Here is a 13,365-nt window from a genome sequence, read left to right on the forward strand (position 1 = left end):
TCCAGATAACAACTTTGATTTAACTCAAAATTAATCAAGTGACATGTCAACAAATAGAGCTATAGAATTCAGTAAAGTATGTACTCATGTACTCCCAGATCCTTGTGATTAGAACAGTAAACTTCCAACCAAAGTTGTCAGAATCGCGACTCAAGTCTTAGAATCTTAAGACCTGATGATCCAAACTATCCCCTCCGATTCTACGATTTTGCTCATAGAATCTAAGTTTCTACGATCATGGTAGTTATGATTCTACAACTCACGATCCTACCAACAGAGCTCCGATCCGATTCGGAATCGCGATTCTGACAACTTTGCCAACGATAGAACTGCCTCTCACGTCCTTTAGCAGTAGGACTCCATCGACTAAATCATGCTGATGTAAAAAGAGAAAGTGATTGTTAAAGAGCAGTTATAGATTAGCCACCAAGAAAAAAAGGCAATTACAAAAGGAAAAATAAACTGGCATATTTGTCCATTGCTTAGGGTAAAGAGAGCGCACAAGCAACCATGCATTTTCTACCACTTATAGATAGCTCAATTCATGCCTAACAGAGATCCATTGCCGGCCCGACGTACCTTGAGGCAGATCTTCTTCCTTTGTATCTTGACTGATATGCTGCATAAAAGTGTTGTTTACCATCCATAGTAGTTAGATTTCGATCAAAGTCAGCATGCAACTAAGCATATACGATCTCTTATTGTCAGTATTTGGTTCTGTAAAAATAGGTTCAACATGTAAGATCGAGGCAGCTTCTCTACACACAATTTCCTCGGCAGAGAGAGTAAAACTTTGCATCATTGAAATGGCGCAAGTGACTTGTTTCAGTTCGGGGTCTTGAAAAAATCAAACCAACATACCTCTCCCGGCAACAGCCAACAATGGTAAACATGTGCTCCTCGAGCCTCACCAACTTCCCTTGACCCCATTTACTCTCCGCTATCCATGGTGACAAAGGGAAAAGCTTCCAGCGTACTTAGGTGGGCATCCACGGTTAGGTTTCAGGGGGGAAAAGACTCAACGTGGGTGGTCAGAGAGAGTGTGGATCCCAAGCGGCGGTGGGGAGGCAACCCACTTCGCTGGGGCGTCCGCGGCCCCGTTTCTCTGGCACAGGCGACAGAGGGGAGATGGTGGCTGCCGTCAGATTCAGCCTCCTCAACCTTGGGGGAGATAGCGAGTGCTAAATCCGACCTGTTGAAGCCTCTCTTTTTCGGATGAACTGATTGCTGGTTGCCACGAAGGCGCCCTCTACCGCTGCCTGGACAAGGGCTTTCCGCCCAGCGCCTCGACCGGTCACCGAAGTCGCCACCGCCGGTGACCATGTCCCTCAGTTTCTCATTCTCCTTTTCCTTTCTTCTTCTGTGTCCTCTCTCCCTCACTCCCTACTCTCTATCTTTCTCTAGATGAGGAGGACGCCGCAGTCACTGGAGGAAGCCGCTGCGTGAGCCGGCAGATCCTTCGACGCTGAGCCCGGATCCGCTCGTCTTCCTCGCCGACAGATACCGACGGCTAGCGTACCCACCCAAAATTTCCCCCCTTCCACCCTCCATCAACGCCCACGAGCGCAACAAGGGTGGCCTCCCTTACCTGAGCATGCGCCCACGACGTCCGCCTTCTTGTCCTCCGTTTCACGAAGGCCGCCATGGATGGCCACTGCCCCTTTGCGTCACAATGGACCTCCTCGCGCCCCCACCCCCTCCACCTTCTCTGCCACTGGATAAGGAACACATGCGAAATTATTACATAATGCAGGGGTTATTTTGCAAAACTGAAATGTTGTTTCCACATCCACTTACATAGGGACTCGGGGTGAATACATAAAACTTCATGGGCGTTTTTGTAAACATGTCGCGATGGAGCCGCTTTAGTATTAGGTAAAGATATGGGTGTTGGAAATATGCCCTAGAGGCAATAATAAAATGGTTATTATCATATTTCCCTGTTCATGATAATCGTCTATTGTTCATGATATAATTGTATTAACATGAAACAGTAATACATGTGTGAATAAATAGATCACAATGTGTCCCTAGCAAGCCTCTAGTTGGCTAGCTCGTTAGTCAATAGATGATCATGGTTTCCTGGTCATGTGCATTAGATGTCATTGATAACGGGATCACATCATTGGGAGAATGATGTGATGGACAATACCCAATCCTAAGTGTAGCACTAGATCGTATTGTTCGTATGCTAAAGCTTTTCTAATGTCAAGTGTCTTTTCCTTTGACCGTGAGATTGTGCAACTCCCGGATACCGTAGGAGTGCTTTGGGTGTATCAAACGTCACAACGTAACTGGGTGACTATAAAGGTGCACTCGGGTACCTCTGAAAGTCTCTGTTGGGTTGGTACGAATCGAGATAGGGATTTGTCACTCCGCGTGACGGAGAGGTAACTCTGGGCCCACTCGATAGAACATCATCATGAGCTCAATGTGACTAAGGAGTTAGTCACACGATGACGTGCTACGGAACGAGTAAAGAGACTTACCGATAACGAGATTGAACAAGGTATAGGTATACCGACGATCGAATCTCGGGCAAGTTCTATACCGACAGAGAATTCTATACGGGATTGATTGAATCCTTGACATCGTGGTTCATCCGATGAGATCATCGTGGAGCAAGTGGGAGCCACCATGGGTATCCAGACCCCGCTGATGGTTATTGGCCGGAGAGGTGTCTCGGTCATGTCTGCCTGTCTCCCGAACTTGTAGGGTCTACACACTTAAGGTTCGACGACGCTAGGGTTATAGGGAATTGTTATACAAGGTTATCGAAAGTTGTTCAGAGTCCCGGATGAGATCATGGACGTCACGAGGAGCTCCGGAATGGTCCGGAGGTAAAGATTGATATATAGGACGGATGGTTTCGGACACCGAAAGTGTTTCGGACGTCACCGGTAGTGTACCGGGACCACCGGAAAGGGTTCCGGAGGTCCACCGGGAGGGGCCACCAGCCCCAAAAGGTGACATGGTCCAAAAGGTGGAAGGGAACCAGCCCAGAGTGGGCTGGCGCGCCTCCCACCAGGGGCCCAAGGCGTTGGGGAGAGGGAAGGGGGGCAAACCCTAAGCCAGGTGGGCCTAAGGCCCACCAGGGGTGCGCCACACCCCTCCTCCCCTCCTGGCGCAGATGGGGGCTGCCGCACCCCTTGGGGGTGGGAACCCTAAGGGTTGCGCCCCTCCCTCTCCCCCTATATATAGTTGAGGTTTGGGGCTGTTTTGAGACACAATTTTCCCTCTCCCTCGGAGCATCCCTGCTCTTCTTTCTCCTCCTCTCTGCCGGTGCTTGGTGAAGCCCTGCCGGGAGACCTCGTCTCTCCATCGACACCACGCCGTCGTGCTACCGGAGATCTTCCCCAACCTCTCCCTCCTCCTTGCTGGATCAAGGCGCGGGAGACGTCACCGGGCTGCACGTGTGTTGAATGCGGAGGTGCCGTGGTTCGACACTAGATCGAAATCACACCATAATGTGAATCGCCGCGAGTACGACTCCATCAACCGCATTCTAGCAACGCTTCCGCTTAGCGATCTTCAAAGGTATGAATATGCACTCACCCCTCTCTCGTTGTTGGTCTCTCCATTGGAAGATCTGAATATGCGTAGGAATTTTTTTGAATTTATGCTACGTTCCCCAACAATGGGCTCATGAAAGGAGAGTAAATTCGCACATGATGTTACTCTTTTTTTCTTGTATTTTTAGAAGATGTACTCCGTGAACCATCAAGATTAGAATAATACTTCCCGCATTTTCCGGTGCTTGATGGTTGTGATAGGAGGTGGAAGATGTGTATGTTGCGTGAGGCTCTCGGGAATCAACAAGTGACAAAGATATAAGAGCATCTTGAGTCACGACTTGCAAATCCGGCCCCTCAAACGTTCACGTGCATTCCCAGTCAGTGATCAGACTTATCCGGTTTGAACCCCAATTTTTTTGTCCGTGCAGCCGCATCTCTCATATTTTTCTTATATGTTCGGTCACTTGCACGTGATTGGTGGAGAAGAAGATAGAAAGAAAAGATGAATAAAGAAAGAGAAAAGATGGTCCGGAGCGGGGTGCATCCTACGCGGCGGACTGACCGGGCGTTTCCCGGCGCGTCCGCGACCCCTCATATCGTCCTCATATTTGAGATGGATATGAGGGGTGTCGGTTAGTCCGAACGTTTGAGATGGGTATGTGGGATCCGTTTGGATTGCTTTTTCGTGACCGATCAATGTTCGGACAGGCTACCCAGGCGCTTGAGAAGAGTATGAGGGATTGAGCTGTCGATGCTCTAATGAAGGAAGGAGGGTGCCAAAGAGATAATATGGAAAAGAAAAAGAGAAATAAGGACGCTCTCTTGCTCGTCCAAGGAGTGGCATCTACATGTTCAAAAAGGAACCATGCCAAACAAATTAGGAAGCAAAGATGACGAGCCTCTACAAGCGTACATGCTCTCTCGTAGGAAGGAGGCTAATTAAGGACTAAATAAACGAGATTCCATAGATGGTTGATTAACACGATGAATGCGTCCGGATATGTAGAAGTCTGTCATTTATTTACGTACTAGCAAAAGGGCCCGTGCGTTGCAACGGGACAAAGAAATGCGTGATAATTTTTTAAATCAGCAAACATTTTATAAATAAAAAACTATTTTATAAGTCACAAATCATTGTTTTTTTGAACTTTTAGAATATTTTTCTATTAATGACCATTTTTAGAATTGACAAAAATTTGCACAATTTCATTATAAAAAGTACTTCATGAACTTTTAAAAAATCATGAACATTGTTTGATTTCTCAAATAATTTTTTTCAAAATTTCAAACATGTTCTGCAAAATCGCGGGTATTTTTGAATCCACAAACATTTTATAATTTATTAAACATTCTATTTCAAAATTCTCACTTTCTTAAATTTTCGAAATGATGCGCCTTATGATTTTGAGTTCGTGAAGTGAAATACAAGCCCAAACGAGGGTCGATTTACTCGGCTAAATTTCTCATCAGGAAGCATTGGTCTAGACAGCTGTTATTTACCAGTAGAATTCTAAAAAAATCACAGTCCACAAAACATACGGGAATTTGACCGAACAACTACAAGGACCAAGCACGGTGAGTAGCGTGCGTGCGTGTGCGTCACAGACTCACAGTCGCTCTCCTTCTCCTCCGGCTAGTTCCTCAACCTTCCTCCCTCCCTCCCTCGCTCAAGCAGTCAAGCTCATCCCCTCCCCCCCCCCCCCCCCCCCCCCTCTCTTCCCAAGCCCCTCGCTCAAGCAGTCAAGCTCATCCCCTCCCCTGCTTCCCCCCCACCCCCCCCTCTTCCCAAGCCCCGATTCACAGCCGCAACTGACGCCATGAGAGGGTAAGCCGACCTACATAGCCCCCGCTAGCCTCTCCGCAGCAGCTCCCGCCGCAATAATCCGCGGCCTTCTTCCACGCTCCCGTCCGTCCAAGAAAGATGCGGCCGTCATGGGAGGATCTCGGCGTCCTCTGCCGCGGCTTCCTGCTCCTGCTCCTCCCTTTCCCGTCCCATGGCAAGGACATGCCCCTGGGCTCCACCCTCACGCCGGGCGGCAACTCGGCGGCGTGGGCGTCGCCGAACTCCACCTTCTCCCTCGCCTTCGCGCCGTCCCCGACATCCCCGTCGCTCTTCGTCGCCTCGGTCACCTACGCCGGCGGCATCTCCATCTGGTCCGCGGGCGCCGGCGCGCCCGTAGACTCGGGGGGCTCGCTCCTCCTCTCCTCCACCGGCGACCTGCAGCTGGTCAACGGCTCCGGCGCCGTGCTCTGGTCGTCCGGCACCGCCGGCCGGGGCATCTCGGCGGCCGCCCTCCAGGAGAGCGGCAGCCTCGTGCTCAAGAACTCCACGGGCGGCGCCGTGTGGCAGTCCTTCGACCACCCGACGGACACCGTGGTCATGTCCCAGAACTTCGCGTCCGGCGTGAACCTCACCTCCGGCTCCTACGTCTTCGCCGTCGACCGGGCCACCGGCAACCTCACGCTCAGGTGGGCCAACGCCGGCTCCGCCACCGTCACCTACTTTAACAAGGGCTACAACTCCACCTTCACCGCCAACAGGATGCTCAGCTCCCCGACGCTCACGATGCAGACCAACGGCATCGTCTCCCTCACCGACGGCACGCTCAACGCACCCGTCGTCGTCGCCTACAGCAGCAACTACGGCGAGAGCGGCAACATGCTGCGCTTCGTGCGCCTCGACTCGGACGGCAACTTCCGCGCCTACAACGCCGGGCGCGGCAGCGGCACGGCCACCGAGCAGTGGTCCGCGGTGGCGGACCAGTGCGAGGTGTTCGGCTACTGCGGCAACATGGGCGTGTGCGGCTACAACGGCACGTCGCCGGTGTGCGGGTGCCCGTCGCATCAGCAGACGGAGCAGCGGCAGCAGGGGGCGACGGTCTCCGACGCCGTGGCGGAGGAGGCGCCGGGCGGGGGCGTAGGGGGCGCAGATCCACCCATCCCAGGACCGGTGGAGGACAGGGGCTGTTTTGAATAACGAAACGTTTTTTTCCACTTAAGAAAGAACTGCGGGGTGATTAACTGAAAACGGAGGGACTGTTTCGTAAAAATGCCACGACGTTACTTTATTATTAGGGAGAGATATTCTATTTAAGGTAGCGTATTACTCCTAGATTAGAACCTAATAACTACCGGGCGATCTTTTAGCAGCCCATACCGGACAAGCATACAGCTGACGACCACTCCTTTTCAGGCCCCATCTCCAGCACCGCCCGGCAATATACAACCCGCCGGCCTCGGACGGACCCGCGTGCTCATTCATTTCCTGTGCGCCGCTCAACCAACCCCCCCTCAGACCTCAGAGCAGGTATGTTCATGGTTCATCCTCCTCCGCGTCCTCCCTTGCTCCTCCCCAGATCTCTCTGACTCGACCTTCTTTCTCCAGGTGCTGTGAACCTTCCCGCGGATCCACCTACGTACCCAGGGAAGAACATGGTTCTCGTCTTTGGATCGAGGCGGCGGCGGGAGCAGCCAGCGAGATGCATGTCTAAGGCGATGCAGCCGGGAGCAGCCAGCGAGATGCATGGCTAAGGCGATGCAGCCGGGAGCAGCCAGCGAGATGCATGGCTAAGGCAAGGTCTGTGGGGGGGCGGTGCAAGCGTTTTGCACGCGGGAGCACAGGAGCTGCCATGTAAGTTTTCATACTTGGTTTCGTGTTCCCTTTCTTGTCTCGTGTGGTTCGTGTTCCTCCGATGCGGAGGAGGAGGGGACTGCGCGGATCACGAATTCACGAGGGTGGACGGCTGAGATCTGCTAGGCCGAGACCGCAGAAACATAGACCCGAATTACTTGGGGTTTGCCTCGTCGGGGTTATCTAGGTTTGTAGGATTTGGGAGAAGAACGCATCCCTGTTTTCTGTGCCTTCGTTCTAGGGGGTTATTAACTAGGTTTGGAGGAATTTGGAAAACAACGCACATCTGTTCCTGCGCATCCTTGAGTTGTTGATTACATTTGGAGGATTTGACAACGGAACGCATCTCCGTTGGTGGGTGACCTAGGACAATCTGTTTTTCGAGGGTTTGACACAAGAACACATCTCTGTGTTGTGGGCGTCCTAGGGCTAATTAAGCTTGCAGAGTTTGACAAACTAACGCCTCTGGGTTGACATGTGGCTGGCTCATGGTGGATCTCTCCTCGGTTAGCATCAGCATCGGCGCATCAAGGTACATGGGTCGCCGTTGATGTGGAGCGTGCTTGTACGGCCGGAAGCGCCTGCTCTTGGCCGAGATTCGGGTGGCCGGTGAGAAGAAGGCTGTGGTGGCTTCAACTTTTCATCTTGTCGATCCGATTATTCAGATTGTAGTCCGCTTATTTAGTTACCTGCTGGGCATGGCCTGCAGCTTGCTTGCCCGGAATGGATATGGGGCTTAATTTGTGAGGAGCTTAATTTCAGCGTGCAGCCACGCTGCTCGCGTCAGCCCATCACATGGCACGACCCCACACAAGACAGCATTGCTATTCAACTCGTGAGCCATGGCTACTGGCCGGCTTCCACTTGCTTGTTGCTGCACCACTGACGTGATTACAGCCGCATGCATGCATGTCGTTCATCTCTGCACCATTTTTTTACTATTATTATTGTAGGGTGTGTGCACAAGATTTATTTTTCTCTAGCTTGTTTCTCTCCGTATCACTAGATCACAAGCCGGCGACTCACTCACTGGAGTACCACGTGCACGTTTACCGGTTGCTTTGTTTCGTTCCTCTGCCCAAGAGGTCTCACTTGAGGAAGCAATGGTGTGAGCCAAGATTTGAGCGGGGGGGGGGGGGGGGGCGAGAAATGTAATGATATAATTCATCGTATATGGATATATAGTTAAGTCTAACATATAGCAACAATACAAAGTTATATTTTTAATTTTATTGTAGAATTATGAATCGCAAACACACCAATAAAACAAATTAATTATGTAGTCTTCATCTTCATTATTGGAAGATGATAGAATGTTATATCTTTCATTTTTATTAAATCAACATGGTTTTATTGTTATATTAAACAAATTACAACCAGTTGAAAACAAAACAAATATGACTGGGCGATCCTGATGATAAATAAATTGTATCTTCCATGAATCAATATATATGTTTTCTCTAATCAACGATTTATAAGCAGTATGATAATATCCTTAGATACTAGTTTAGTTGTCTATAGGATACCTTGAGATCTGAGATTCTGGGCATTTTGCTGGGATCATCCCATATCAACCGAATTGAGATTAGGGACATTATGTTAAACAGGTTGCTTTGTGACATCTATCACCTGGTTGGATTTCCACATTCAATCATAGAGTAAGGGTTTGTGGCCATTGGCTTCAAGAAATTACTATCGGTGGTTTCTTCCTCTCCATGAGCGATGCAATATATACAGAGTAAAATATATAAAAAGTAAAATATGTAACTTGCAATTAATCAATGATAAAATATACTCCCTCCGTACCTAAATATAAGTCTTTTAAGATATTTCACTAGGTGTCTACATACAAAGCAAAATGAATGAATCTATACTCTAAAGTATGTCTATATACATCCGTATGTAGTCCATTAGTTGAACCTCTAGAAAGACTTATATTTAGGAATGGAGGGAGTAGACTACTAACAATTGATTAACTAATTTCACGATTTGTTTAATCATACTGACCGTACCTCTGTCTCTCGTAGTATTGGATTGATGCGTGGCTAGCGGCAGCTTTGCTAATTACCAAGCGGCAACGAAGCCCTAGAGCGTCATGGCACAACGTCGGCACGAAAACCACAGAGGCCAGGAAATCACCTCGATGGCTCGATTGGCCTTAATGCGTGAATATACGTGCGTTGATTCTTGATTGATGTCTAGGTCTAGATGATGTTTTTTTAAAGGTAGGTATATATAGTCAGCCTAGGCCCTTTGTTACCATGTACAAATTCATTTGGGGCTTGACATTAGCTTAGCCCATTCCTTGCTAATGCCCCGAGTAATTAAGCCTAGCACTAGTAATAGTCCCCGCCGCAACTTGTCAGGGGGCTAATCCATAGGGGGGTCTGGCCCCCGCTCGCCCCCCAGTGCCTCCGCCTTTGTCTGGTGTCACCAAAATCATTACGAGACAATTGCGCCATGCATTTGCGTCATGTTTGGGGTCACCAAAATCATTATGAGACAATTGCTAATATAAATTATTGAGGCTCTAGAGCCCACACGCAAACTCGAAAGTCTAGTATTGAACAAGGGAATCAACTGCCTTAGGAAAAGAAAAAGAAATATTCCATGTGCTGTATCTTTTTTTCGTTCTCACACATAGCTGGGCTTAATCTCGTAAGCCTGTGAAACTAATGTGTGTGTCACACTGCTTCTCATTTCGAACAGGCCCAACTCGTGTTGCTGCCACCGCCACTAGGGTTTGACCCTGGTATATAAACGTGCCTCTGCGTCCCCTGCCCTCCTTCCTTCCCTCCCATACGAACAGCCGCCGCTGCCGATTCCATTCCCCATCGGAGAAGGGTGCCATGCCTCGAATCTCCCTCCTGTTCTTGTGTTTCCATCGATTTCTCCTCCCTGTACTGAACCTCCCTTCGTGTTCCCCCCCCCCCTCCCCCCTTGCAGGACGAGGCGATCTGCTACCGGATCAAGGAGACGAGGCGATCTGCTACGGGAAGGAGTTTCGGCTTTCCTCCCGAGGTTTTACCCCTCCCCTTCCCTCCCCTCCCTTCACTGTTCGTAGCTCGTAGATCTGACCCCTGTCTGATCGAAATTTTGTTAGGTTTGCTGTTGATAGGTTCGTGTTGATGTGTGCTATTTGAAACCCTACATCTTCCATCTGTTCCGTGTTCTTGCGATTTGGAACCCTAGGACCTTGATTTGATGGTTTGTATGTGAGTGGATTTGAAGGAGACGACTACCCAGTAGGAGTAGTAACCTTCTATGAAGGGATTGTGTTTGATTGGTGGAAGCTGTGCCCATGTCGTGAAGCCTTGGTAGATTGATCTGGATCCCCTGCCATATTTTAATAGTGATTCACTTTTTTATGCATTTTCCATAACCTGAGTAAAGTTTCACAGTCCACATTTATTTGCTTCTACATGTGTTTATCTATCTAGGATCGCTGAAAATGAAGGCTGGTGATGGTGACCTTGAGTTTATGCATTTTCAATGAACCTGAGTAAAGTTTAACAGTCCACATTTATTTACTTGTACATTTGTTTATCTATCTAGGATCGCTGAAGATGAGGCCTGTGGATGGCGACCTTCAGCTTACATTTGGGGCTGATGGGAATGTGGTGGCCCGTTTTGTCAAGACTCAAATTCCCGGTATTTCAAATATCAATGAAACTCCAAAATTACATTCTTCGTATTGGTCTGGTCAAGTAACTTAATCCCTTACCTTAGGCCTCTGGACCCCCGAGGTTGAAGTCAAGAGGATTTTCCTGGACTCAGTCAATGTGATTTTGGTAAACTATTAAAAGTGATGTTTCTTCTTGTAGTAAGTTTTTTGAGACAATGTATTGAACACTTGCTAATTTGCAGATCAAGCTGAATGTACCCCAATATGAGGATATCAACATAGGCCAGGGCTGGTAATGTGAAAGTTTTTTGCTTGTTTTCAGTCCACTGTTTATTTAGTTAATTATTAATGTTGGCTGCTGTGCAGTTATGTCATGTTAGGTGGTGCTTCAGTGTCATGGTTTTCTCAGATGGTCCGTGCGAAACTTAACCTTGGTGAAGAGCTTGTCCTAACCTTTACTTGCAATGGGAAGGAAATTGCTGGAGGTATGTTGTTTGTCCACTGTCATTTCTGTGAGTAATTGGAGTTTAATGCATCTGCTTTTGTATGTGTGTTCTAGCTGTTTGATTGTCCACTGTCATTTCTGTGAGTAATCGGAGTTTAATGCATCTGCTTTTGTACGCGTGTTCTAGCTGTTTGATTGTCCAGTGTCATTTTTGTGAGTAATTGGAGTTCAATGCATCTGCATTGTATGTGTGTTCTAGTGATTGTCCACTGTCATTTCTTATGTTATCATGCGTGGTAACACGGTTTGGCAATCTCTTCGTTGTATAGGTTCCACTCTGTCGGATGTGTACAAGGAGCACATTTCAGTGGATGGCTTCTTGGACATTCAGTGCACTATTGGTAAATTATCTTCTTTGTCCCTAATATATTACTGTGATATCTTTTCACTTTCCTTAGGTTGGCACACAAATCCTAATCATATAATGCAACTCAAGTGTAGTAGTTAATTGAAACTTACAATGTAGCTAGTTTTTATGCGTACATAATGTTATGCCTACTGCTGTTAATGAGTTCTTTTTGTTCTTCACCTGCAGGGTTTGCCTGAATCGCTTAGTGGAAGGTTGAAAAGCAATGTTCATCTGTGATATGCTATTATCCCCTTGAAGGCCTTGTCTTAGCTATTGGTACGATTAGAGTAAAGTGCAGGTGCAATCTGTCTCATTTTGTGATCAGATATTGTCATTTTGGTAGAACTGTGTAATGTCTCTAGTTTTGCGATCACATCTCGTTTTGCACCAAGACCATATTATGTTACAATGATATACTCGTATTGAGCAAGTATGAGTATTGTTTGATCGGTCATGTGCGTTTTGCCCCAAGATTGGATTATGTTACATTGATATTCATATGGTTATTGTTTGATTGGCCATGTGCGTTTTGCCCCAAGATTGTATTGTGTTACATTGATATTCTTGTATTGAGCCAGTATTGTTCGTCTGATTTGTCATGTATGCTTTAGATATTCTCGTATTGGGCTCATTGAATTTGTGAAATTTTTGGTTGATTTCTGCTTTGCTTTGTCGTGTTTGCAATAGTAGGTAGATCGACAGAGAAGAAAGGAAGTACGCTACGCTGGTGAAAGTACTTTAGCATCTTGATTCTTACTTCCATTCAAAACCAGGCACAGCTTTTTATAGTGCATTACACCTTCAATATTAAACTGTAAATTATAGTGAAAGTAAATTGCTCCCGTTTGAATGTTTGATTGATTGATCTCCTGTTAGTGGGACTGAGTGAACCAAGAGGTGTAGCTTTGCTTTTCTCGTGTTTTTATCGTCACTGTTTTGGCTATAGTTTTAAAACCGTTTTGTCGTCGATTTGAGATGCAGTTCACATTTCCTTGTCAGTTCACACTTCTTCGTGTGTTGATTAGAGATGCAATTTTCAACGCTTTATGGAAGCAACAAAACTGCAATACTGATACCAGTGCACTTCCGTCGCAAAAAACCTGCCTGCACGTGTTCTTTTGGCTCTAGTTTTTAAACTGTTTGTCGGAGTGAGACGTATAATATACCGTTGGATTGCTATGAAAAATTTTCAACTTCATGTTTAACATTTTTTGAGATTTCTTGCGGTTTAAGAGCAGTTTCGAGAACAGTCGGCGTGGCGAGCGTATTTTCGTGTTTTTTTCTTTTCTAAACCGTTCGTCGGAGTAAAGCAAATGATATGACATTGAAAAGATATCATCTTTTTCATGTAGTTCACTTTCTCTAATTTCTAACGGTTTTGAGCCACATCTCTTGGATGTACTGCATCCGGCCACCACAAAAACTGCACCACCAAAACGGAAGCTTCTCAACTGCACTGCATCCAAAACAATTGTCAAATTTTCCACAAAACACGAGAAAATCCTTCTGAATAGCAACAACCTGGATGAGATCCGGATGGCGAGCTGCACGTCATCATCGTCAGTACCGCACTGTACTGCACGCTCGCACCACCACACTGCAAGCCAGCACACTGCCATAGTTGTCTGACGAGGAGGGAGCTGCAAGGGATGCTCCAGCAAAGTGAATCTCAGAGGCGGATTCTGCATGCCCAGTGGCTCTCTTCCCCATCACCGTGTCACTAGGGAGTGGAGGTAGGTC

General features: G+C 47.5%; 1 protein-coding gene across 3 annotated transcripts; it reads left to right on the forward strand.

Moving 5' to 3' along the window:
• Positions 1 to 5,300: 5,300 nt before the first annotated feature.
• On the forward strand, positions 5,301 to 12,079 carry LOC123424802 (G-type lectin S-receptor-like serine/threonine-protein kinase At1g34300). 3 transcript variants are annotated; one of them, XM_045108497.1, is made up of 10 exons: positions 5,301 to 6,610; positions 6,709 to 6,822; positions 6,901 to 7,146; positions 9,856 to 9,990; positions 10,093 to 10,167; positions 10,702 to 10,937; positions 11,014 to 11,063; positions 11,138 to 11,256; positions 11,546 to 11,617; positions 11,812 to 12,079. In XM_045108497.1, the coding sequence occupies exon 1, from the start codon at positions 5,437 to 5,439 to the stop codon at positions 6,490 to 6,492; it is 1,056 nt and encodes a 351-aa protein (XP_044964432.1). In that variant the 5' UTR covers positions 5,301 to 5,436; the 3' UTR covers positions 6,493 to 6,610; positions 6,709 to 6,822; positions 6,901 to 7,146; positions 9,856 to 9,990; positions 10,093 to 10,167; positions 10,702 to 10,937; positions 11,014 to 11,063; positions 11,138 to 11,256; positions 11,546 to 11,617; positions 11,812 to 12,079. The 3 variants fall into 3 exon arrangements, with proteins under 3 accessions (XP_044964432.1, XP_044964431.1, XP_044964433.1); XM_045108496.1 differs by having other exon boundaries at positions 5,301 to 6,822; XM_045108498.1 differs by lacking the exons at positions 9,856 to 9,990; positions 10,093 to 10,167 and having other exon boundaries at positions 5,301 to 6,822.
• The last annotated feature ends 1,286 nt before the right edge of the window (positions 12,080 to 13,365 follow it).

Source organism: Hordeum vulgare, chromosome 2H (assembly GCF_904849725.1).
Source record: "Hordeum vulgare subsp. vulgare chromosome 2H, MorexV3_pseudomolecules_assembly, whole genome shotgun sequence".
In the NCBI taxonomy this organism is placed as follows: domain Eukaryota; kingdom Viridiplantae; phylum Streptophyta; class Magnoliopsida; order Poales; family Poaceae; genus Hordeum; species Hordeum vulgare.

What these genes read in the sequence shown, in the direction of transcription:
- LOC123424802 (XM_045108496.1), top strand. Translation starts at nt 5,437, where the DNA reads ATGCGGCCGTCATGGGAGGATCTCGGCGTCCTCTGCCGCGGCTTCCTG.